The 25,681-nt window shown below is 56.3% G+C and overlaps 2 protein-coding genes across 2 annotated transcripts; one reads left to right on the forward strand and one right to left on the reverse strand.

The window, feature by feature from the left end:
• Positions 1 to 8,241: 8,241 nt before the first annotated feature.
• Positions 8,242 to 15,642, reverse strand: USH1G (USH1 protein network component sans). The gene is made up of 3 exons (XM_002748714.5): positions 15,296 to 15,642; positions 11,874 to 13,091; positions 8,242 to 10,138 (listed from the first exon to the last, which is right to left on the reverse strand). Exons 1-3 carry the CDS (start codon positions 15,457 to 15,459, stop codon positions 10,135 to 10,137), a joined length of 1,386 nt encoding a protein of 461 aa, XP_002748760.1. The 5' UTR covers positions 15,460 to 15,642; the 3' UTR covers positions 8,242 to 10,134.
• A 995-nt stretch (positions 15,643 to 16,637) lies between these two features.
• Positions 16,638 to 25,670, forward strand: OTOP2 (otopetrin 2). The gene is made up of 7 exons (XM_035301728.3): positions 16,638 to 16,697; positions 16,966 to 17,311; positions 17,877 to 18,013; positions 19,488 to 19,546; positions 19,941 to 20,074; positions 21,755 to 22,632; positions 25,368 to 25,670. Exons 2-7 carry the CDS (start codon positions 16,999 to 17,001, stop codon positions 25,536 to 25,538), a joined length of 1,692 nt encoding a protein of 563 aa, XP_035157619.1. The 5' UTR covers positions 16,638 to 16,697; positions 16,966 to 16,998; the 3' UTR covers positions 25,539 to 25,670.
• Positions 25,671 to 25,681: the final 11 nt, after the last annotated feature.

Consider the following 25,681-nt stretch of genomic DNA (forward strand, 5'->3'; position numbering starts at 1 on the left):
GCCATCACACATTACCTCACAATGAGCACTCCTGGACACTGTGATCCAGCCACAGGATTCGAGCTGTCCCTGTCTGCATTGTCTGCCTATGTCAGTCAGGATAAGAAACATGAGCTGTTGTAACAAACAACCCCAACATCTCAGTGGCCAACCACAACACAGGTTTATTCTTGCTCACATCACAGTCCAATTTCTGATTCTCTGCGTCTGTGATACCTCCTCCAACACAGGGCTGCCACAGAATTGCCAGGGGATGGGGAGGGAGAGCATGGGAAGGTAGTTTGAGGTCCGGGTCTGGAAGTGGCACATATCACTTCTATCCACACTCCACTGGCCAGAATCTAGGCATATAGCCCCAGCCGCTGGCTGGCTTGGAACTGTGGCCTTTCTGTGTACCCAGGAAGAAGTCATATAAAGGACTGTATTGCCAGCCTCATCCCCATAGCCAGCTGCACTGTGAGCTTCCAAAGGGCCAAGCTCCTTCCCACCCCTTCCTGATGTTACCCGGAATCTCCTCCATAACTTCCAACCGGCCTGCCTCCCAGTGCATGCCACCACCCAACAGGCCCAGCACCCCACCCCGTACCCAGCCGGTGCTCAGGATTTAACAGCTGATGGATAGATGAGGATGAGTTGAACAGCCTGGCTGAAGGAGAAGAGCATAGGGCCTGGTGGAGAGACAGGTCCTTCCTGTTCTTTGGACAACACAGTTTCCTGGACCTGATGCTGTGCCTGACACATAGTAGGTGCTCAGTAAGCATCTGTTGACTAAATGAATAGATAGATGCATGGAATGATTAGGAAAACAGGCCCAAGAGAATGAAGGAGGCAGTAAAAAGTTTGAAAAAATAGTCAATGGTGGAAAAGACCCGGGTCCAAAGCTGAGACAAGCTTGCCTTCCCAAATCTTACCTGAATGGGGAGGGGGTGCCCTCTTCCCCAGCCCCCAGATGACTGGGAGCATCTGGACCTACTCAGGCCACAACAGTCGGGCAGGATGTGTCATGTGCACCAGGGCTTGGCCTTCCTGGGCCCTCTGGAGTTCCCCATCCTGGGGCAGTGATGATCCCTCCCTTCTGTGATTCTGATCTTTATTTGCTGGGGTGCACTGGAGTTAATTATTGTTGTGGTTGGGTGGGGTGGTGGGAAAGGCCCTGCCCTGCCCCAGGGCCTGGAGGGGAATCCCAAGAATCAGATGGGTCTGGAGACCTGGAGGTCTGGTACCAGGGCTCAGGGATGGCACTGGATGGGTTAGGAAGGTGCCTCCTGCCAGCAGTTTAACTGTCTCTATGCCCTGAGCCTAGGTGGCTGAGTCTTTAAGCCTTCCTTATAACCCCTCCATTAATGCCGCCCTCCAAATTATCAAAGCCTGACTGAGGCCCAGCTCCATAAAGCAACTGGCATTATTCACAGGGGTAGGGCTGGGCAAGCTGGGGGAGAAGAGACCTCGCCTGTGGCTCAGATCCCGGCCAGCTGGGGGTGAGACTGGCACCCTGAACTGCCCCAGCTCCAGCAGTGCAGGGCCACATCTGCAGCATCTCAGCATCAGCCACACCTATCCAGACTCTCTCCTTGGCCTTCCGCGGCTACCCCAAAGCCTGCATCTGGTGTTCCCAGGCTGCTGCTTTTCTGTGGCAACGAAGCCAGGTTAGTGATGGCCCAGAAAGGTGGGAGGGGGAGGGGTGGGAGGGATGGAGAGAGCCAGCCTCTAGCTGGCAGGGGCTCTGCTGAAGCTCCACGGGCTGTCAGCCTCTCCCCACCTTGCAAGAAGGGAAACTGAGGACTGAGGCCCAGGGTTACTCTCCAAGCTGCATAGCAAGTTAGGTCCTTGGAAACCCAGGGCTGAAGCTGTCAGCAGCTTGGACACTGTTTTCCACCTGGTCTGCCCTCTGCGTCAGATCAGCACCACAGTCCGCTGTGTGAGTGACTCCAGGGTGTAGATGAGCCTGAAGGATGTGTGTTGGGCCTGGTGGGACCAGTGCCAGAGCTGGGAGGGGATTGAGGGCTGTGACTCCTGCAGTGTGGGGGCACCCAAAACAGAGCCTAGAGCAGGACTCTGGATCAGATATGCCCAGGTTCTAGTCCTTGCTGTGTGACCTTAGGTAAGTCGTTTAACCTCTCTGAGCCTCGGGTATCTGAGAGGGTGATTTGGAGTGGATGAGGGTGATGCCACCCACCTCATCGATCACTGGGGGAGCAATGACATCATTTCTGTACTGCGGATATCATGGGCCATGGCAGGGCATGTGCTCGTGGTGGATATCGCTACCATGAACACCACTCCTGTGTTATCGTAATTATAACATGATTGAGATATTATTTAATTTAAATCTAGCGTATATCGCTATGATAATAACAAGGATAAATGGTTTTGCTTTCTAGCAGGAAAGAAGCCTGGCATTATTCACGCACATGCTCTATTTCCTCTCCTCGTCTTTCAGCCCACGTCTTCCTCAAGGGCTGGGGGGTCAGGGGAGTGGTGTTCCTCCCAACCCCGCCCTGTGATACTGAACAGGTTTGCAAAGGCTGTGGTGGGCACAGAAAGGGAGGTTTGGGGGCAACCCAGCCTGTTCTCTCTGCCACCAGCTCAGGGCTGCCCAGGCACTCCCTACCCCTAGACCCCCACCAGCCGGGTCCCTGGGCTGCTCCTCCACTGACTGGGCATTGAGGCCTGAACTAAGCACTTTACATTCATGTTCACAACCTGCCACAGTGGGGGGTCCAATCATCCCCACTCACAGATGGAAACACTGAGGCTTGTTAAGCTGAGCTGGCCTTTCTAGGCAGTGGCAGAGCTATGCACTCAAACTGGACACCCCTGCCCAGGGGAGAGCCCACCCAGACCCCTCAGCACGCTGGAGGTAGGCTGCCTCCACCCCATCCCATCAGTTCTTCTCCCACTAAGACCCATCCTATCCCCCAGGGCTGGGACCCCCAACAAGCCAGTCACCCAGAGAGAGGGTGGGGGAATCTCTCTGCAAAAACCCCCAGTTCAGGGTGAGGGTGGGGTGAGGGAAGGTGGGGTGTCCAGGAGCTTCAACCTTCCAGTCTAAAGGAACTGGGGCCCTAAAAATAAACAATAGGGAAGAGGAGGAGTATAAAAATAGACTCCAGATGAAGCAATGGAGCCATCTGTGGGCATGCACACACACACGCACACACACAGACATGCACCCACACACATACACAATGTACCTACACATGCACCCACACACAACACATATGTACATACACACATACACACAAACATGCATGCACACATATGTACAGGCACATGCACCCAAACACATGTACATACACGCACCTACACACGTGCACACACATACACGCACACATGTGTACATACACATGCGCCCACACGCATGCATACACATGTACCCACACGCATATGCGCACACACGTACCCACATACATGCACAGGTGCACACACGCACATGCACACACATGCACACAAACACAGGCACCCACACACATGTACCCACACACATACCGACACACGTGCACACACGCACATACCGACACACGTGCACACACGCACACGCATGCACACATGCACACACCCATGAGTGCACACATACACACATGTACACACATGCACACGCATGCACACACAGACATGCACAGAGACGTGCAAGCACATGCACCCTCACATGTATACACACACCCCCCACACATGCAGCCACACATGCATGCACACACATGCACACACATATCCCTCTTCTGGAAAACTTGGTGGCACTGACTCAAAGACAAATGAGCAAAATCACAGACACACACACTCAGCTCATAAACAACCAGCCAGGCACAGTGGCTCACGCCTGTAATCCCTCAACTTTGGGAGGCCAAAGTGGGCAGATCACTTGAGGTCAGGAGTTTGAGACCAGCCTGGTCAACATGGTGAAACCAGTCTCTACTAAAAAAAAATATATATATATATATATATACACAGGTTATAAAAAGAAAAAAAAAAGGCCAGGTGCAGTGGCTCAAGCCTGTAATCCCAGCACTTTGGGAGGCCGAGGCAGGCGGATCATGAGGTCAAGAGATCAAGACCATCCTGGAAAACATAGTGAAACCCCATCTCTACTAAAATATAAAAAATTAGCTGGGAGTGGTGGCGCGAGTCTGTAGTCCCAGCTACTCGGGAGGCTGAGGCAGGAGAATTGCTTGAACCTGGGAGGCGGAGGTTGCAGTGAGTGGAGATCGAGCCACTGCACTCCAGCCTGGCGCCTGGAGACAGAACAAGACTCTGTCTCGAAAAAAAAAAAAAAAAGAAACAAAATTAGCCAGGCATGGTGGCACACACCTGTAATCCCAGCTACTCGAGAAGCTGAGGCAGGAGGATCACTTGAACCTGGGAGGTGCAGGTTGCAGTGAGCCAAGATGGTGCCATTGCACTCCAAGCTGGTTGACAGAGCCAGACTTTGCCTCAAAATAAAAAATAAACACAACCTTCCGGGAAAGCTCTGGACCCACTACACCCACCCCATGGTCACAGAGATGTACGTGTCCTCACCCACGTCACACAAACACACACAGGCTGCACAGGCACACGTGCACACACAAGCATAGAGCCACAGTGGTGTATACAGAAGAGGGAGGCACCCAGGGACAGAGGGAGAGGAGGGGTAGCGAGTCCTGCCCGTCTCCCATCCACCTCCCCAAGTGCAACCAGTTGAGCCCGTGTTCCTGGCCTGTTCCTGGCAGCCCATGTGCTGCGGAGAGCCTAGAGAGATGGTTTGGTGAATGGGGTGGAAGAAGGCTGGGGCTGCCGCGGAAAGAGCCAGAGTTTGAGGTTCAAATCCCACAGATCCAGCATCTGCACTTACAGGTTCAGAAATATAATTTAACCTGCCTGAGTGCAAAGGCAGGTCAACGAGACCATTCTCATGGGTTTGCAGTACCTGGTGTGTAGAAGGTGCTAGATATATGTTTTTGAGAAGGCATCTAGGAGCCTGCAGCAATGTAAACAGACAGACTAGACATCCCACTTATGCATTTGTGGGTCATTTGCCACCCCCACCCTGTTGAGAAATGCTCAGTGTATGATAAATTACACTGTTGGCCAAGAAGAACGATGGCAAGAAAGCCCTGGCCGCCACCCCACCCCCCAGCGGAAAACTGCTTGGGGCATCCTAAAGTAGCAAAACAGTATATGTATATCATACACCGGTGAAAACAATACTTTAAGCACGAGATATGTGACCTGCCCCCATGGCACCTTGGGGAGAATACTTTCTAGTTTGTACTTGATCAGCGGTAAGCAGGCACCAGCTGCCTGCCTAGTTTATCTTGGGGCTGTGAGAAAACACAGAACACCTGTTTGCTAATAATAATCACCTGTTCAGAGAGAATTAACAAGTGGTTCAGCGTCTGCTTGAGGCCCTCAGCCCAGAAAGGTGTCAGCTCCCTGAGACTCTCAGCTGGGAAGGCTGTTGGCCCCCCAATACTCCCACTTTGCTGTTCTATCCGAGTGTCTGCTTCTTAATGCCTTCAGCGCCACCTGGCTGGAGTCTCTACGGCCGAGCTGGTCTCGGTACCACCTGAACCTCAGTTGCCACATGTATAAAATAGGGCTTAGTCCATGATGTCTTCTGCCTGCTCTATCTTGAACGACTGTTGCGAGGTTTGAAAAAATCAGACCATGAAGGGTGGTCTGGTCCTGTGGGGGAGAGAGAGCCCCAGGGGGCAGGGAATCACTGGTAGCTACTGTTTCCAATGCCCTCTCTCCTCCCTGAGAACACCCCCCCTCCCTCCAGGGCACCCACCAGCTGTGTTTGGGGTCCAGTAGAGAAATTGCCCCAGGGTGTGCATTTTCAGAGTCGGGAAAGGCTCCAGCCAGAGTGGTGTTGGGGGCCGGGGCCGGGGGTAGGGGTGCATTTTCATACCGGGGTCGGAAGAACAGGACTGCTCCCAGGAACTGCCTAGGACCTACCTGCTGAGGCAGCTCGGCCGACCACAAATGCAAGGAACAGCCCATGGCCAGTCTCAGACCAACAACAACCATGACCTTGATTAACTGGTACAGACTAAATACCAGGGACTGTGTGAGTGTTTCTATGCACCACCATCTCACCCTCCTAATAACCTATGGGGTTAATGCTGTTATTATAATACCTATTTTTACATATGAGGAAACAGACTCAGAGAGGCTAGGTAACTTACCTAAGGCCACACAGCTGAAAGGGATGGAGCCAGTTTTGCTGCCCAAATCTGGCTGTCCCGAGTCCTGCCATCTCCCATACAACCTGGGCCAGTCTCAGAGGTCACAGACTTAGCATGCACTGGAGGGACAGGGGTGCCATGCTGTTGGGGACTGGTCATAACATGGGGACAGGAAGCAGCGGGCACCATCAGGAGACCTAGTGCTGCTTTGCCCACTTGGTGACTTGGTGAACTTTGGCCAGCCCCTTCCCCTCTGGGCCTCAGTCACCTCGTCTGTAAAATGACAGGGTTGGGCCATGTCCCCTGGAGGCCCTCTCCGCTTCTAATTCATTCCACCACCCCCATCTCCAGCTGGAGTGGAGTGGCGTGATCTCGGCTCACTGCAGCCTCTGCCTCCTGGGTTCATGCAATTCTTGTTCCTCAGCCTCCCAGGTAGCTTGGATTACAGGCACACACTCCCATACCTGGCTAATTTTTGTATTTTTAGTAGAGACAAGGTTTCACCATGTTGGTCAGGCTGGTCTCAAACTCCTGATATCAAGTGATCCCCCTGCCTCAGCCTCTTAAAGTGTTGGGATTACAGGCATGAGACACTGCACCCGGCCGTTTTTTTTTTTTTTTTTTTTTTTTGAGACAGGGTCTCAACTCTGTTGCCCAGATTGGAGTGCAACAGTGTGATCATAGCTCACTGCAGCCTTGACCTTCCCAGCTCAAACAATCCTCCCACCTCAGCCTCCTGAGTAGCTGGAACCAAAGGCACGCACCATCAACCAGGCTAATTTTTCAATTTTTTGTAAAGATAGGGTCTCGCCATGTTGCCCAGGCTGGTCTGGAGCTTCTGGATTCAAATGATCCACTCAGCTCTGCCTCCCAACGTGCTAAAATGTCCCTCTTTTTTATCTAAACCTTTATGGAAATGAGTGATGAACGCTGACCCCTATACGTAATATTCTCTGCTTGTGCATCCCCACAGGCTCCCTGGAGCAGCCCCTGCTCCTGGCGCCCCAGGCTTCCGCCCTGGAGCCACACTGGCCCACGGAGCCCCTCATTTCGCTGCCTCCTGTTCCTCTCTGCCGGGATGCTGCAGCGTCCCTCTACTGTCTGTGTTATCACTCCACGCCCCTGTATCCTCTTCTGGACCATCGCGGTGAAGGAGGCTTTCATGAGGTGAGTGCAGTGACCGGGATGACCAGCAGAGGTCGCAGGGAGACGCGCCCCCGGGGCATGGCAGGTGGAATCGTGTTGTGTTGGCGCCCTTGGCAGCGTGAGTGTGAGGAAAGCGTGGCAGCAGCCAGAGACCCACATTCTGGGTCTGACTCTTCCCCTCTGTGGGCCTCCTTTTTTCCGTCTGTGAAGTGGAGGGAAGTGGCTTGGAACCCCTAATGGTTGCTAGGCAACCTTCCTGCACCAACAGCCTAGGGACCTTTCTGATTGATGCTGGGGGAAGGGAACTGTCTTGAACTCCCTTTGGCAGAAGAAATTTGGCCCAGCAGCTGGAGGTAATGGGGCAAGATGACTCCAGGGCCCTTTCTCAGACCCGACTGAGAAAACAGCCCACTGGGCACCAGCTTAAGGGGGGAATCACTCCTGGGAGAAAGGAGGGCTTCAAATCAGGCTGCCCATGAACTCCCTGCAGTGGTGAGGGACATGGAGACCCTCTGGAGGCCCACAGCCCAGGTGAGAGGTGGCAGCCTCCCAGAGTACAGCTTCTGCCCATATCTGGAAAAGCCCAGGGAAGCCTTGGTGGGAAGAGAGAACATACCCTCTTGCGCTCCACAGCTGCAGGCCCTGGCAACAAGGCTGGAGGCTCAGCCATCCTCCTTGCTCAGGGGGACCCTCCTGCCCCAGTTCTCAGCCCAGCCTCTCCAGCAGCTCCTAATTCTGGGCTGAGCTAGGAGAGCAGGGTACAAGCCTAGGGCTCCCTGCAAAGATGCACAGCTGGGGGCTCGAGGATGCTCCAGAGAACAGGACTGAGGACCCAGTCCTCACAAGCACAAAGAAGGCCCCCTCCCACCCCCACTCTCACCTTCCCACTCTTCACTCCATCCCCAAAGCATTAAAGGACAAGACACAGGCATGACACTGATGGAGAACATTCTCTACAAAAGTCGTAATGAGCCTGCAGGATGGACTGAGGGTACAGCAGCGGAAGCACAGCGCCTGCTCCAGCCCTGCACCGGGAGAACTGGGAGGGGCTGCGGTGGTAAATGGACAGGGAGCGGGAGAGAAGGGCAGCACCTGGGGCTCTGGGAAAAACAAGTCGGCACTTGGGGGTGACCCCAGGATCAGGCCCAGAGAACAGGAAAAAGCACTGCTGTGGGCTTTGCATGGCAGTGGCAGGCAGCCACATCCTCAGTGTCCTGTAGTGGGACAGGGACCATCTCCTCCATGCCCCCCGCTCTGGACATGTGTGCGGGGATAGGAACCCCCACACAGACCAGAAAGAGGCCTCGAGGGCTCTCTTTCCCCTGCCCTAGCCAAGGGGGCCCCAAGAGGAGCTGGGAGCTGTGGCCATGCTCCCAGCAGGTCAGGGAGGGGGGGCCATGGCTGAGAGAGGAGGAAGGCACCTCTGCATAGGATGTGAAGGGGCACACATGTATCTGTGGGCTCCTGAGGGACTCTCCCACACCTGTGACCTGGGTCTGGCTGGAGAGCTCTGGGGGCACACGTCTGAGGACACATGCACTGAGCACCCTCTGAGCTGGCCTTTCTCCTGGTCTCACCACAATCACAGGGCTGGGACACGAGTGAGCTCTCTCTTACCCCCATCCATGCAGAATCACACAGCAGCCCAGTCCCTTCCAGACCTGGAGGGAAACCCACCACACAACACCCAACGTGAGCGTGCACACATGTGCACACACATGAACACACACGGACATGTGCACATATGTGCACACACTAACACGCATGCACGTGTACATGTGCATACACATACCCAAAAATACGTGCACAAACACACCACACGTGCACACACGTGCACACATGCATGCATACACGCACAAAAACATGCACACACACAGCCCTGGCGACCTGGGGACAATCTGCAGTTTAGATTATCCACTTTCTCCAGTGTTTACATCGCAGGACTTACCCACCCCAGGCCTGACACCCAGCCACGCCCTGGTCTGCCTGCCCTGGGGCTGGGAGACTGAAGAGGTTGGCGGATGCCTTTCTCTAGCCCAGCGCATGCCTGCCAGGCCTGGGGGCTATAATACTGCAGCCTGTTGGTCTAGCACCTTGCATCTAGCGTCCTGGCCCTGTGGAGTCCCTGGGGAGACCAGGCAGCACAAGGAAGAAAGGGGGAGGCTGGAGGAAGACAGGCCAGGCTCCACCCCTGGATGAGCTAGGAAGGGTGTCAGTACCCCCACCCCACCCCAGCCTGGCTCTCCAGCTCTGGGCCTTGGCCAGTGGGTGAAGGGGAGGGGGTGCAGACTGAGAGGGCATTTGGCTGAAGAGTCTGGTTTGGGAATATCCCCTCTGTGGTGGACGGGAGGAGGGGAGGCAGCCCAAACTCTTCCCTTCACAAAAATGCAGGAAGCGAGCAAGTCTCTGGCCTCAGCACAAGAGAGCAGGACCCTCAGAGGAGGGGTGGGAGAAGCCATGGTGCCTGGGACAGGCACGGCCTCCTGAATCCACGTCCCACACTCCCATCCAGCTCCGATGCCCATTCCCTCCTTCTGGAGCAGGCCTCTCCCACGTCTACATGTCCTTTAGGGCCACTCAGAGGGGGTGGCTCAGGGCATCGGAGACCCCTCAGAACTGGAGTTCTGGAACATTCTCTTGCCCCTCTGGTGTCTCCAGACCACAGCCTCTGCTTCAAGGTATAGACAGGCTTTCAAAGAAGTTGACCGCGTGGTCCTTGCTCCTGGGGAAGGGGGCTGCAGGGCTGGCAACTGTGAGGACCTAGGGCCCCACCATAGGTTGTGGCAACTTGCGATTCATTTTGGTCTGGGGAGAGGAGCCCCGGTTATCTGTGGGGGAAGAGACAGAAACAGATCTCAGGTGAGGTCCTTCAGAGGCAATATTTTCTTTTTCCTTTTTTTTTTTTTTTTTTTTGAGACAGAGTCTCACTCTGTTGCCGAGGCTGGAGTGCAGTGGCATAATCTTGGTTCACTACAACCTCTGCCTCCCAGGTTTGAACCAATCTCCTGCCTCAGCCTCCTGAATAGCTAGGATTACAGGTGCATGCTACCATGCCCAGCTAATTTTTTGTATTTTTAGTATAGATGGGGTTTCTCCACTTTGGTCAGGCTGGTCTTGAACTCCTGACCTCATGATCCACCCACCCTGGCCTCCCAAAGTGCTGGGATTACAGGCATGAGCCACCACGCCCAGCCATCAGAGGCATCATTTTCAACGAGGGCAGCCATCTGGACAATTTAGCCTCCCCATCTCTGAGCAGGCTGATGGTCAGGGATGGGGGATGCCAGCCTATGGGTGACCTCCCCATCCCCAAAACTCTAAACCAGACTGCCCCCCCACACCCATCCCTGCCCCAGCCATTCAGGATAAAGGCAATAGATACCTAAGAGGAAGTGAGGACAGTGTTTGTTGGGCCTGTGGGATGTCATGGGGGAGGGGCCAGGGCAGGGACTAGACACAGCATGGCCACTTGGTGGCAGCCTTGGGCACTATGGCGGCCTTTGGAACATGAACTCTGCCTCCAAGGCTGCTTCTGGCCCTCTTGGACTATTTGCCCACATTCCTGGTTGGAGCATTCAGGAACAGCAGGTAAAACATCTGCCTAAGGCCAGGCATGGTGGCTCATGCCTGTAATTCCAGCACTTTGGGAAGCCGAGGTGGCGGATCACCTCAGGTCAGGAGTTTGAGACCAGCCTGGCCAACATGGTGAAACCCCATCTCTACTAAAATACAAAAATTAGCTGGGTGTGGTGGTGGGCACCTGTAATCTCAGTTACTCAGGAGGCTAAGGCAGGATAATCATTTGAACCCGGCAGTATAGATTTCAGTGAACCGAGATTGTGCCACTGCACTTCAGCCTGGGTGACAAGAGTGAGACTGTGTCTCAAAAAAAAAAAATCTGCCTGAGGGCTTGGGCAATTGAGAGGCCCTGCTGACTGCACTCCCTGCAGCCCACGGGAGTCACCTTGACCCCAGGCTCTAAAACCATGCAGACCAGGGATCAAGCCCAGCTCCACGCTGAGCAGCGCAGGACCTTGAAGTAAGCTATTCTGACCAACTGAGCCTCCATCTGCTGTAAAATGGGAACAATGCAGCCCACCAATATAGTCCAGCTCACACAGGCGTTTAGGCGGATTAAGCAGGAGGACTTGTTCAAGGGCACAAAGCACCTGGGAGGTGAGAGGGCTCAACAACACCCAGCTGTGATTCCTGTGACTGCTGTACCTCACTGACACTTAAGATACCCATTTCCACACATGTTGATGTCCCCAAAATCGAGGTGCACTTTACACATGTTGACGTCCCCAAAATCGAGGCACACTTATCATAAATCGAGGCGTTGTGATAAGAACGCCTCCGGTTATCAATAATTTGGCAGCTTCTTGTTCTAAGCTGGTGGTAAATAAAATAATGGGACCTCTTATCATTGATGGCCCCATTTCAATGGTATGAAATACAGTATCCCCCCCACCCTCCACTCCTGCATAGGCAGATCTGTAACCCCCTCCCCAGAGGCTTTCCAACTCCTGTTCCTCCATCCCCCCCGCCAGGCTGGACACTCACAGCTCTGTGTCCTCCATGGCCGGCGGGCGCTCCATCGCCTGCCGCCGCCTCCTCACGGCCCCCAAGATCTTCTTTCGGGGCCCCAGGGGGACGCTGATGCTGCGGAGGTCGAGGTCAGAGCACAGCATCAGAGCTTCGAGGTCGATCTTCTCCTGCCGCAGGAGGGCGGCAAAGTCCTCCATGTGCAGAGAGGCCAGGAAGGTCTCCAGAGGGCTGGTCTCGGGCTCCAGGTCTTCGTCCAAGCCCAAGTCCAGCTCGTCCCAGGGCAGCTCCTCTCCGCAGCTGCGGTCCTGCAGGCTGTTGGCACTGCCCAGGCTGTCGTCGTCCAGGCTGGGGGAGCTCTGCAGCCGACCCCTCGGCACGCCCACCCCGTCCAGCCCCCCATCCTCGCGGCCCAGTCCCTGCAGCCCACTGCTCAAGTAGTTTCTGCGGAACACCATGGTGCCCAGGCCGGGGCGGGTAAACAGGGAGTCGTGGCCTGAGTCGGTGCTGACCTCCGAGTGAGCAGGCTCGGCCGCCAGCGTGGCACGGGAGACGCTGTCCTCGTCCGAGAGGAACATGTCCCGGAGCGGGGCTCGGCCCCACTCCTTGGGGTTGGCGTAGGTGCCCTGGCGCACGAACATCACATCACTGCCCAGCTGCAGGCCGGAGAGCGAGCGCACGCTCTTGCGCCCATCCTCGGAGACCTTGAAGGTGCCTTCTCCGCCCTGCTTTCGCCGCTCCAGCTTCTTCTGCATCTTGGTCTTGCCCCTGGACGTGCCATGCAGCGTGGCTTGCGAGTAGGGCAGGTGGCTGCCCAGCGCCAGGTGCTGCAGCCGGCGGCTCAGGGTGCTAGACGTGAGGCTGGAGAAGCTGAGGGTGTCGGAGCGCTCGGCGAGCTCGCGCCGGTAGCGCCGCTCCATGCGCTCGTGGTGCTTGCGCTGCAGCTTGGCGCACTCGCGGATGCGCCGCTCCGCCTCGCGGAAGGCCTTGTCCTTCAGCTTGCCCACCAGCTTGGGATTGAGGCTGCTCTGCTTGGCTGCGATGGAGTCCAGGTAGCGCACGCACTCCATGTGGCCCTTCATGGCGGCCATGTCCAGCGGCGTGTGGTAGTCATTGTCTAGGCACCAGATGTTGGCCCCGAAGGACACCAGGAAGGACAGGCAGTGCAAGTGGCCATTGGAGGCTGCCAGGTGTAGGGGTGTGTTGCCCCAGATGTCACACTTGTCCGGGTCGCCCCTGCAGAGATAGCACACAGGGGGGACGGGTGACGAGTCCTGACTGGTGATGGAAGTGGAGGGAGTGGAGTCGGGGAGGAGAGCTTCCCCACAGCCACAGCAGGCCCCAAAGGGACCGTGACCCTGCGACCTCTTCGACTCCAGGACACCTGCAGGCCTGAGCCACCAAACAGACCTGGGGTGAGCCCAGGGGAAAATGGCCCCAGGTGTGCAGGGGGTGGGGTGGCAGAGAAGGCGGGACCGGGGTGGGGCCTTCCCCAGGCTGACTGAGGGCTGGGAATCTCAGGGGATAAATATTTGATGCCCTGAGAGAAGGGAGTGAATTATTCATGGGGCCCTGCACAGAGCTGGCCCAGAGCAGTGGTGGGCCAGGGCCCTGGGTCTCTAGGCAGGCGTGGTGGTGAGAGTGGCTGCGTGCACCCAGTGATGGTAAAAGAGAAAGACCAGAGGATGGTGTGTGCCGGGCCCCAGCCCCGAGTGAGTGTGTGTGAGGTGTGGGCTTGCGTGTCGGCGGGCACGGCCCTGTCTGCAGGGAGCAGGGCCAGGCCTGGCAAGCTCAAGTGTGAGAGGTGTCGGGCCTTGGCCTGGACCCGGAGGGGAGTGCTGGGGCAGCCAGGACTGGAGGGGAGGAGGAGGGAATCAGCTGCCCCAGGAATCCAAAGCCCTCCCCTCCCCAGGCTGCCCTCTCTTTGGTATCCCTGAGAGGCTGGCTCACTTGAGCCTGTCCAGGGACCCCCAACAGCCCCCACAAGCACCTTCACACCAGAATGTATCCCCCAGGGGAAGCTCCCAAGACCCATCCGGAGTTCTCCCTCCCTTGGGGGCTCAGCACAGCATCCCTGCCCTGCACTAATGAGGCCACGAGGCCACCCCCGAGGCCTGGGGGAAGAATCACTCCTTTGTCTCATCAGCTCCCCGCACACCCCCTCCTGGGCCTCCCCTCCCTGATGCCAAGTCCTGCAGGCCAGTGTGGGAAGGGCCCCAGCACCCGGCCCACACCCCGTCAAACACCAGTCCTGACCTCTGGAGGAGCTGGGGGCTTGGTGTAACCAAAAGGAGCACTCTTCCCTTCCTCCCATGAGCCTCTCTGAAGGGGTGACAGGGGCCAGTGTCACTGTGTGCCCTCCTGGGGTGGGGAGGGGCCCATCAGCCTTGGCCTCCCAGGACATGGCTCAGTTGTCCAGGCTCTGAAGCTGCCCCCACCTGAGGCTGGGCCCAAGGGGAGAGCAAGAGGGAGGGGTCTCCAGCACCCACGACATGTTCAGGCCACAGCCCAGTGCCTGGCACCGGGGCCAGCTCAACCCCTGACCCTCTCTCCCATGATCTGAGACTTCACATCAACTCTCCTGGGGTGTCCTGTCACCCTTCATCCTGTCCAGGCGGCCCTGGTGTCCAGAACAACCTGCCTTCTCTTTAGAAAGCCATCGGACCTGAGGGAGTTGGTCACAGTCCTTTGACTTTAGCCCCAAGGAACCCATGTCAGTAACTCTGGTCCTGGCGCTGACACCTGCACTGGATGCCCACCCCTCCCCCTTGGACAATTCCAAAGGGAGGAAGAAGGGAGAGAAGCCCCTTCAGGGTGAGCGCATGGCAGCCTCCCAGTAGCTTAGCTGTGCCGGACTGTAGGGGAGGGGCTTGGAGAGAGTTAATGGGGTGACTGAACCAGTGACATTTGGCGCTTCGGACAGTGTCCATAAATCCGCAAAATGAGCAGGGTGAGGGTACGTGCTGTGTGACACTAGCCTGCAGGGGGAGGTGGGTGCCAGCTGGGAGAGCCCTTTGCATCCAAAGCTGGAGAGTGGGCAGTGAAGACCCCCTCCCTTCCTATCCCCAACTGCTGGCTCCTCCAGACTTCCCAGACTTCTCTCTGGGTCTAAGCCCCTCACACTTGCTCCAGGAAGACCCTAGCCAGGGAATCTCTCCCACCTTCCCCTCACTCTGCAGCAATCCCCCATAATCAGGAAGCCCCAAATCCCAGTTTCTTCCCTCCTAGCCCCAAATCCACGTCACAAGTGTTACAAGTGTCAGATGCCTCTGCTTGGTCCCCCTCCACGTGTGTCTCTCTCACCAACACCAGGGTCTAAGGGTGTACCTGTCTGCAGGGGAAGGAAGCAGCTCCGGGGAGTAGCCGAGGAGTCCAAGGACTCCGGGGTTTCAGGGGCTTCAAGGGCGGGGCTTCAAGTGTGCTGGGTGGGGTGTACTTACCCGCGGCTCACAATGAGGCGCAGAGACTCGAGGTTGCCGTGGTAGGCAGCCCAGAGAGTGGGGGTCATGCCATCCTCGTCGGGGGCATTCAGCTCCTTCCGGGTGGCCTCCTTGAGGAGCTCCAGGTAGCCATCCCGGGCTGCCCGGTGGTACTGGTCGTTCATGGCGCCCGACGTGGATGGGGCGGGCGGGGAGCACACGGAAAGGCCCCCCGCAGGGGAGGGCAGCGGGGTTAGGGCTGAGGCATGAGGTTGAGGGAGGGGGGCCGGGCAGGGGCCGGGACCACCAGCCCCCGCTGCCGCAGACGGAGGGTGCGGAGCGCCAGAGCCGCGACTACTGGGACATCTGAGCCTCTCACCCGGAGGCGGGGGTGGGGGGAATCTCCCGCTGTCCAGGGAGCCGCCCCCGGTTTTCCCCTGGGTCCTAAACACCCCGCATGCACCTCAAAGCACGAGGGTGACCCACGCGAGGCCCTGCCCCCCTTTTTCAAAAGTGTCCACCGCCCCAATACGGGGACAGTCAGGAGTCCCTCTTCACTAGAGCCTGGGACGCTGTGGCTCCCGATTTCTCCACCTGTCAGTGGAACAAGCCGAGAGCTGGGGAGGGGTACCGAGGGCGGGTTGGGGGAGCTGCCCTGAGCCCCAGGACAGTGGGCCTAAGAAGGGGCAGGAGCACCGACCGCGGTGCGGTGAGCGAGTGGGACTCCGCGGGCCCGGCCGCCGCCGCCCTCACGAGTCCTTCGGCCGCGCTCCAGCAGGGGGCGCTAGAGGACTGGCAGCCGCTCCGCGCGCCGCGTGGAACCTTCACACCCAAGCCCGGACTTCGCCGCATCCAGCGGAGCGGAGACCCGGGGGCGGGCGGGGCGGCGGGGTAGCGGAAAAGGGAGCTTGGGTCACTGCGAGGACCGTGCGGGGAGGGGAACTGGGGTTCCCATCCCGGGCCGCAGCAGAGGAGCACGAGGATACAGGGTGCGCCGCGGCTGGAAGGCGTCGGGGTGCCCGCGGGCTTTCGGGACGTCTCTTGAGCTTAGCTCTCGGGGCTCTGGGCGCCTGGAATGCTGCGTGCCAGGGCGCGGTGGGCACCGGGGGCGGGGTGCCCTCTGGGTGCCGCAGTGCGGGGCCGCACCCGAGCCTGGCCGCACCGGGGTGACAGAGTGGGGTCTCCTCTCAAAGGGTAAATATGAATCTTGCCTTATCTGGCTCCCGCGGGCTCCTTCCTAAATTCACCTTGGAGAAAGATGGATCATGTGAGAGGGACTGAGAGCTTTATGGAGCCGAACTCCCGCAGCTGTAAATCACCCTGTCCTCCTGGGTATAAAGCGCCTGTCCAGCCCGGCGTGGGAGAGAGGAGACGCTCGCCGTCCCCTGACCCCCAGCTCAGCGCCGGCTCCAGGCCCAGCCAGGTGGGTGCCCAGGGCCAGAGGGCCGTCGGACTTGGGGAGCGGGGATCCTTGGTGGGGTCGGACCGGGTGCTGCCGCTTCTCCTTTATTTCCTGTCCAGCGAGAGAAGCAGGTTCTGCGTTTTCTCTTACCCTTTCCCAGCGCTTCCTCCAGCACCCGAAGCCCCCACCCTGGGGGTTGGGAACTCCCCAGTCCCCAAATTTAGGGATGTGATGATGGAATGAGAGCCGTCGGGGTTGACCCGGAGTCCTGTCCGCTCCTCCCCCACAGTGACCCCTCTAGCCTCCGCCAGTCACCCCCGCCATGTCCGAGGAGCTGGCCCCGAGCCCCAAGGAGAGCCCCCTGGCGCCGCAGGCGGGCCCCAGGGAGGTGTGGAAGAAGGGCGGCCGCCTGCTGTCGGTGCTGCTGGCCGTGAACGTGCTGCTCCTCGCCTGCACGCTCATCAGCAGCGGAGCCTTCAACAAGGTGGCCGTGTACGACACCGACGTGTTCGCGCTGCTCACCACGATGATGCTGCTGGCAGTGCTCTGGATCCTCTTCTACCTCCTCCGCACTGTGCGCTGCCCCGGAGCCGTGCCCTACCGGGACGCGCACGCTGGCCCCATCTGGCTCCGAGGTGCCAGGGGAGGTGGGGTCGAGGTGGGGTGGGCACAGCAGAGACCTGCAGGCTGAGGGGTTTGCAGGAGTTGCAACGGTGGTTGATGTAGAAAGGTGAGAGATTCCCTAGGGAGGGCCAGGAGGGCCGGATGTGCCTGAGGGTGAGGTAGGCTGCAGTTAAGGAAAAAGAGGGAGGGAAGGGGTCCTGGGGGAGAGATGAGTAGAGGAATGGATGAAGGGAGACCTCTTTGCCACCGGTCAGAAAATTGGAGAAGGCTGGCCCCAGGAGGGCCTTTGATGGAGAGCAGGAACCAGAAGATTGCAGCCACTGAAAGAGCCCAGTCAGGGCTCTCTGCCGTATCTACACAGCCCCAAAGAAGAAGGGGAGGCTTGGTAGCATGTCCGTCCAACCCCCCACTCAGACATACACTCACCCTTCCATCTACCCATTCGCCTTTCAGTCTGTCTATCCGCCTATCCACCTATCCTCCCACCCTCCCCATTGATCCATCCAATTGTCACTCACTCACCCATCTGCCCACCCGCCCAGCCTCCCATCCTCAGGGACTGTCATCTCCCACCAGGTGGGCTGGTGCTGTTTGGAATCTGTACTCTTGTCATGGATGTCTTCAAGACCGGCTACTACTCCAGTTTCTTTGAGTGCCAGTCAGCCATCAAGATCCTGCACCCCCTTATCCAGGCTGTGTTCGTCATGATCCAGGTGGGTGGAGGAGTGTCACTGTGTGGGAAAAAGGAGCCAACACTTGGCCATTGGAGAGGAGCCAACAAGGGGTCGGAGACCTGAGCTCCACCTGCCTCCTATCCTGAGCAATTAAGCAAACTGGGAACAGGGCTGTAGGGAACATCACAGGAGTCCATCAACGTGGAAACGCCGCATAATGAAGTGATATCCCAATGTGAGCTCCCACTTGGAGTTCTGCAATGTTATTTCAACCTAAGCAGTGCCAGGAGTTAACACCTAGGAGGTGTGAGTTGTGACAGCCAGCCTTGTGTCCTAGCACCTGGCCTGCCCTCCTTGGGTGCCCATAGGGGGCATCCATGTCAGCCCAGGGTCCTGCCACCTTGGCCCTTCGGTTCTGTATTTATTCAGAAATAAGGTCTGACTGTAAGTGGGATTTCCAAACGTTTATTTTGTCGTTGTTGTTGTTGTTGCATAAACAATACTTTGAAAGAGGTACTGATTGAGCTGAGACAGGACTGGCCTTAGATGGGATCAGAAAAGCCCCCAGCCTTCTATCATGACCAGAATGGCACCATGGATGGTGCCCTCCCCAGAAACATCACCCCTGCTGCCCAGATTTCCCCAATTCAGCACATGGATGGCTGTGGCATTTATGTAGCTTTAGTCTTTCACATTTTACGTGTTTGAAGAATACTCAGGTAAAATGAAAATATAGATATCCCCACATCACCAAATGGCATGGCAGGGATTCACAGGCAGCCAGCCAGACAACAGCAAGGCCTGGCAGGGTGACAGAGGACCAGGATGAGCAGGGACGTTGTCAAAGCAAGGTGAGAAGTCCACAGAGACTCCTCCCACCCTGAGCAAGACCTAACCTCAGGCTGGCCTTGCTCCCAGAAGAGAAATAACTAGGTAGTCAAAACTCTACTTGACCCCTACCCCCACACAATAAACCCCACCACGAGCGGAGTTTCACATGCGACACTGCAAACCTTTAAAGAATGGAGAACCACTATTTTATACAAACTGTGCAGTAGAATAGAAAGACACAGTGCTCCCCACCTCGCTTGAGACTCAGTCTCGCTCTGTCACCCAGACTGGAGTGCAGTGGCACAATCTCGGCTCACTGCAGCCTCCACCTCCCAGGTTCAAGCGATTCTCATGCCTCAGCCTCCCAAGTATCTGGGATTACAGGCACATGCCACCACGCCCAGCTAATTTTTTTGTATTTTAGAAACGGGATTTTACCATGTTGGCCAGGCTGGTCTTGAACTCCTGACCTCAAGTGATCCACCCACCTCAGTCTCTCAAAGTGCTGGGATTACAGACATGAGTCACTGTGCCAGCCCCACCTCATTTTGTGAAGCTAAAATAAACCTGATAACTCAGTGTAAGGGTTCCTCAGGCAGAGAGAAGATGGCATGGACGTGGGTGCCCTGGAGTTTTGTCCATCTGTGGAGTAAATGCTTCTCACCACATTCTCTCAATACAGACCTACTTTCTCTGGGTCTCCGCTAAAGACTGTGTTCACATCCACCTGGACCTGACCCGGTAAGAACCCCAGCTCGATGCCCATGCCCAGCACGCCGGCGTTAGTCTTGCAGGAGAGATTCGGGCTTTCCACCCCGGGGCAGGGCCCCTCTGTATGCCCCCTGGGTCGGGTTGCAGCCAAGGACTCCTTGCTTTGTCAGGCTGACTTCCACTACCTTGAGGGACTCTTTCTCCCAGGGGAGGGAGTGGTAGTGGCCCAGGCCCCTGGAAAGCTCCTGGCCCTCTCTTGCATGGCATACCAGCCAGGCCATGTTCCTACTGAAATCAGCTTCCCTGTTCACACAAGGCCTGGCTGCTTTCTTATTTCCCAACGCCAGCTCTCAGTATTGCTTCCCAGCCCGCCACCCACCAAAGGGTCACAGGCCTCTTTGTCCCTGCCCCTAACCCCAAATAGGTGTGGTCTCATGTTCACACTCACCACCAACCTGGCCATCTGGATGGCAGCCGTGGTGGATGAATCTGTGCACCAGGCCCACTCCTACAGCAGTTCTGACAGCAACGCCAGCCACACCCGTCTCGCCTCTGACCGTGAGTTTCATCTCAATGCTGACCCTGTGGCTACCAGGCCTGGGGCCGGGTGCTTTGTGGATTTGTAACATCAGTCTCTCATTCCCTCATAAGAGCATACAGGCAAAGGAGAGAGCCAGGGGGCTCCTCCTGCTGCAGGATTTACCTCTGCAGTAGAAGTGTAGGTGACCCCAGAAGGGGAGTATGGGGGGCATCCTTTTATCCTTGAGGCTGCAGCCCTGGCCCCCCTATCCAGTCTCCATCCCGCCAAAAAGGGACCAACCCAGGGCCAAGTGCAATGGCTCATGCCTGTAATCCTAGCACATTGGGAGGCCAAGGCAAGCAGATTGCTTGAGCTCAGGAGTTCGAGACCAGCCTGAGCAAGGTCTAATTAGCCGGGTGTGGTGGTGCATGCCTGTGGTTACTATGGGAGGATCGCTTGAGCACGGGAGGTCGAGACTGCAGTGAGCCATGATTGTGCCACTGCACTCCAGCCTTAGTGACAGAGTGAGACCCTGTCTCAAAAAAAAAAAAGAGAAACCCTCGGTTTCTTCATCTGCAAAGCCAGCTGGGCCAGCTCTCAGGATGAAAAGAGACATTTGCCAAGCCCCAAGGTATCCTATCCTACAAAGCACATTCTGGAGTCAAGACTACTTTCCATGTGGTACAAACAGAAGTGACGGGACGGTCCTGTGGAGACTTGGACGTTGCAGCTGGCTTTCTGGGCTGAGTCAGATGGTGGGGAGGGCCGTGAGGAAGCTTGAACGGTAAAGATTCCCAAGAGGGCCACTTTCTTTCGCAGGGAGCCAGGGCTGGAAGGGATGGAAGGAATTGAATGGGGTGAAGTGAGCAGCCCTGTGGTTTAGACTGTTCTTTTTTTTGAGACAGAGTCTCCCTCTGTCACCCAGGCTGGAGTGCAGTGGTAGGATCTCGGCTCGCTGCAACCTCTGCCTCCTGGGTTCAAGCAATTTTCAAGTCTTAGCCTCTCAAGTAGCTGGAACTACAGGCACATGCCACCAGGCCAGGCTAATTTTTGTATTTTTAGTAGAGATGGGGTTTCATCATGTTGGTCAAGCTGGTCTCAAACTCCTGACCTCAAGTGATCTGCTGATAGCATCCTCCCAAAGTCTTGGGATTACATGTGTGAGCCACTGCACCTGGCCCAGACTGTTCTTACTGAGCACTGATGTGTCCCACAGTCTCTGGCACACAGTAGGTGCTCAAGAAATATTTGTGAAATGAAGGCATGTGCCACACCCTGTGAAGGTATAAGGGATACCATGGTGAATACAGCAGTCGTGACAGGCAGGAACCCTGCCTTTACAAAGGTCACAGGCTAGGGCGGGCACAGAGGCTCACGCCTGTAATCCCAGCACTTTGGGAGGCCAAGGCAGGCAGATCACCTGAGGTCAGAAGTTCGTGACCAGCCTGGCCAACATGGAGAAACCCTGTCTCTACTAAAATTACAAAAATTAGCTGGGCATGGTGGCGGGCTCCTATAATCCCAGCTACTCAGGAGCATCACTTGAACCCGGGAGGCGGAGGTTGCAGTGAGCCGAGATCACGCCATTGTACTCCATCCTGAACAAGAGTGAAACTCCATCTCGGGAAAAAAAAAAAAGAAAAACGATCACAGGCTAAGGGTGAGACCTCTCTAGGAAGGTGAGAAGGCAGTCCAGCCTCGTGTCTCTCTCTCCGCAGCAGAGCGTGTGGGCAACGCAGTGGGAGGAGAGTCTTGCCTCTGCAGCACGGCCATCTGCCAGATCTTCCAGCAGGGGTACTTCTACCTGTATCCCTTCAACATCGAGTACAGCCTTTTCGCCTCCACCATGCTGTATGTCATGTGGAAGAATGTGGGCAGATTGCTGGCCTCCACCCCTGGCCACAGCCACACCCCATCCCCAGTCAGCCTCTTCCGGGAGACCTTTTTTGCGGGCCCAGTTCTGGGCCTGCTGCTCTTTGTGGCGGGGCTGGCTGTATTCATCATCTACGAGGTTCAAGTGAGCGGGGAGGGGGGCCGCACCCGGCAGGCCCTGGTCATCTACTACAGTTTCAACATTGTCTGCTTGGGACTCACAACGTTGGTCAGCCTGAGTGGCTCCATCATCTACCGTTTTGACCGCCGGGCCATGGACCACCATAAGAATCCCACCCGCACCCTGGATGTGGCCCTGCTGATGGGTGCCGCCCTGGGTCAGTACGCCATCTCCTACTACTCCATTGTGGCCGTGGTGGTGGGCACACCCCAGGACCTGCTGGCAGGGCTCAACCTCACACACGCGCTGCTCATGATCGCCCAGCACACCTTTCAGAATATGTTTATCATCGAGAGCCTTCACCGAGGACCACCCGGGGCTGAGCCTCACGGTACACCCCCCAAGGAGCCCTGCCAAGGGCTCACCTTCACCAACCAGGATGCCCTCCACACCTTGCCTGCCTGCCCACCCACTCCCGGGCTGGTTAGCCCCAGCCCTGCAGACCAGCAGGAAGCAGTGGGCATCGTCTCAACCCCCAGAAGCCACTGGAGACGCCGGTGCCTAAAAGACATTTCTCTGTTTCTCCTGCTCTGCAATGTGATCGTGAGTAGCTGCAGGGAGGAAGGGGTGGGCTTGGGAGAAGAAGAGGCTGAGGAAGGATCCTCTTGCAGGTTTAAGCACTTAGCCTTCTCTGTCTTGCCCACAGCCCACCTGAGAATTTTACACCTCTCTAGGAAAGGAGCAGGTTCAGAGGGGCCAGTGGTAGCTTTGGGGCAAATGGCATCTCAGGGCACACAGAGAATATGAAATCCTAGCATTCTGGCATCTAGGCACCAGATAGAGCTGGAGGGGTCCCAGGGAAGGTTGACACAGGGGCTGGGCACAGGTGAGAGGGAGCTGAGAGCTGATGTGGAAGGTGGGAGCCCTCACCCCCCAGTGGGAGGTGTGACTGCTCCTGGGAACTTGTGACCTGCCTGCTTCTCAGAATAATTGGAGCAGCATCAGGAAGTAGCGGAGACCAGCGTAAGTGTGAGCAGTCTGTTAGCAGAGTGAAGTGGCAGGCCAGTTGGGAAGGAGGGCATCTACAACAGTCATCCCCTCCCCAGTGACTCAGCAAAGATTAAGAGCAACAGACTTGTCCAGGCACAGCGGCTCATGCCTGTAATCCCAGCACTTTGGGAGGCCGAGGCGGGTGGATCACGAGGTCAAGAGATCGAGACCATCCTGGTCAACATGGTGAAACCCCATCTCTACTAAAAATACAAAAAATTAGCTGGGCATGGTGGCACATGCCTGTAATCCCAGCTACTCCGGAGGCTGAGGCAGGAGAATTGCCTGAACCCAGGAGGCGGAGGTTGCGGTGAGCCGAGATCGTGCCATTGCACTCAAGTCTGGGTAACAAGAGCGAAACTCCGTCTCAAAAAAAAAAAAAAAATTAGCCAGGCATGATGGTACGTGCCTATAATCTTAGCTACTCAGGAGGCTGAAGCAAGGGAATTGCTTGAACCCAGGAGGCAGAGGTTGCAATGAGCTGAGATTATGCCACTGTAATCCAGTCTGGGCAACAGAGTGAGACTCTGTCTCAAAAAAAAAAAAGACGGATAGACTTCACCCAATACAAATATGTTCTCTATATAGAAGCACCCCAGGGCAGAAACACTGGGAATGAAGATGCACCCCAATAGGGAAAGACTCTTGATGTTTCTAGTACAATCCAAGATAGAAATGGCCCAGTGGGGTTTATAATTACCTCTGATATAGAAACATACCTATGTGGGTACATCTCAAAGAGAAAAGAACACTTCTAATGAAGTTTCACTCAGCAGAAAAACAGTTCTTTCAGCTATAATCTCCAATCGAAAAATATCCCTAATATAGAAAATTACTTAATGTGGGTATATCCCACAGAGAGAGATCCCAGAGTGAATTCTACCCCATGAAATCCTACCTGCATGAGGTGAACCAGCAGCCCTAACTACAAGCTGTTCTTAGTGAGTCCCACTGTGAAGAGCCATCCTCCAGGACGTGGTACCCATAGATGTGGGACGATGCCATGCAGGAGCCTTTCAACAGAGTTAATCTCACTTAAAAAAGGCCAGGAGCGGTGGCTCACGCCTGTAATCCCAGCACTTTGGGAGGCCTGGGAGGCCTGCGAGGCCGAGGCGGGTGGATCACGAGGTCAGGAGTTCGAGACCAGCCGGGTGGATCACGAGGTCAGGAGTTCGAGACCAGCCTGATGAACATAGTGAAACCCCATGTCTTCTAAAAATACAAAAATTAGCTGGACGTGGTGGCGCGTGCCTGTAATCCCAGCTACTCAGGAGGCTGAGGCAGGAGAATCACTTGAACCTGGAAGGCGGAGGTTGCAGTGAGCCGAAATGGTACCACTGCACTGCACTCCAGCCTGGGCGACAGAGTGGGACTCTTAAAAAAAAAAAAAAAAAGTGGTCATCAGTCTCTGACCCTATCAGTAGAAGCAAAAGGCCCAGACCTTAGCATGTCTTGGACTGACTTTGGCGCCTGTCCCCCTGCCCTCTGGCCCTGACCCCACCTTCCACCCAGGCCCAGCTTATAGGCTAGGGGCCACCTTCTGGGAGGCTATTCTTGCTCCAGGTATCTGAGCCTAAATCACCTCCAATAGCATCTTCTCCATCTCCTTCATTTTATAGGACAGAACAGGCTCAGGGTGCCTGCGGAGACTGCAGTGTGCCCAAGGACAAAGTTAATTGGGGGTAGGGGTGGGGCTAGTCTAAAAATCTTTGTTCTTTGCTTCTTACTCACACCTGAACCTTCTGAGCTCATAGCCAGAGAAAAAGCAGAATTCCAACATTCACCTTCTCCCAGCCCTGGGAAGGGAGAAGGGGATGAGGAGAGAGCTTGAGGGCACAGCTCAGGAAGGGATAGGGTACAGTGGCCTTCTGCCTGAACCCCAAACCCCTTCCCCTTAGGCTATCTGATTCTGCCACCCTCACGCCTGTGCACACAACCCCCCAGGACAGAGCTGCTGATTTCGCTGTTTGTACCTCTTCTTCTAGTGAAACCCCTTCTCCCCTCCCCCATCCCACACTGAGACCCTGCTAAGATTTTGGGAGAGGCGATCACAGGTGGAATCCTAGCCTGGGGATGGCAAATTTAGTCGGGCTTACTTCCTGAGCCCCTTAGAGAGTGCCAGGTCCTGTCTAAAATACTGGAGCTGCCCATTCACTGACACCCAGCTCTCCCAGTCCACCAAGCTAGAAGGATGGGCTCCCATCTTGCCACAGCCCAACAAAGCCCACAGAAATGACCCACAGGCTTCCATCTGGGCCGGCTCCTGAAATGCTCCTCTCTCCTCACAGCTGTGGATCATGCCCGCCTTCGGGGCCCGCCCTCACTTCAGCAACACAGTGGAGGTGGATTTCTACGGCTACTCCCTCTGGGCAGCCATCGTCAACATCTGCCTCCCTTTTGGCATCTTCTACCGCATGCACGCCGTCTCCAGCCTGCTGGAGGTCTACGTGCTGTCCTGAGGCCTCTGACAGAGATATGGCAGGGAGCGGGAAGAGGAGACTGAGCTCCTGTGCCCGTTCAGACATCCTCTGGGAATGAATCCTGGCTGGTGCTATATGACAGCGCATTGTCTGCTGGTGCCAGAGTGGAATGTTCACAAAAG

This window comes from Callithrix jacchus, chromosome 5 (assembly GCF_049354715.1).
Source record: "Callithrix jacchus isolate 240 chromosome 5, calJac240_pri, whole genome shotgun sequence".
Lineage (NCBI taxonomy): Eukaryota > Metazoa > Chordata > Mammalia > Primates > Cebidae > Callithrix > Callithrix jacchus.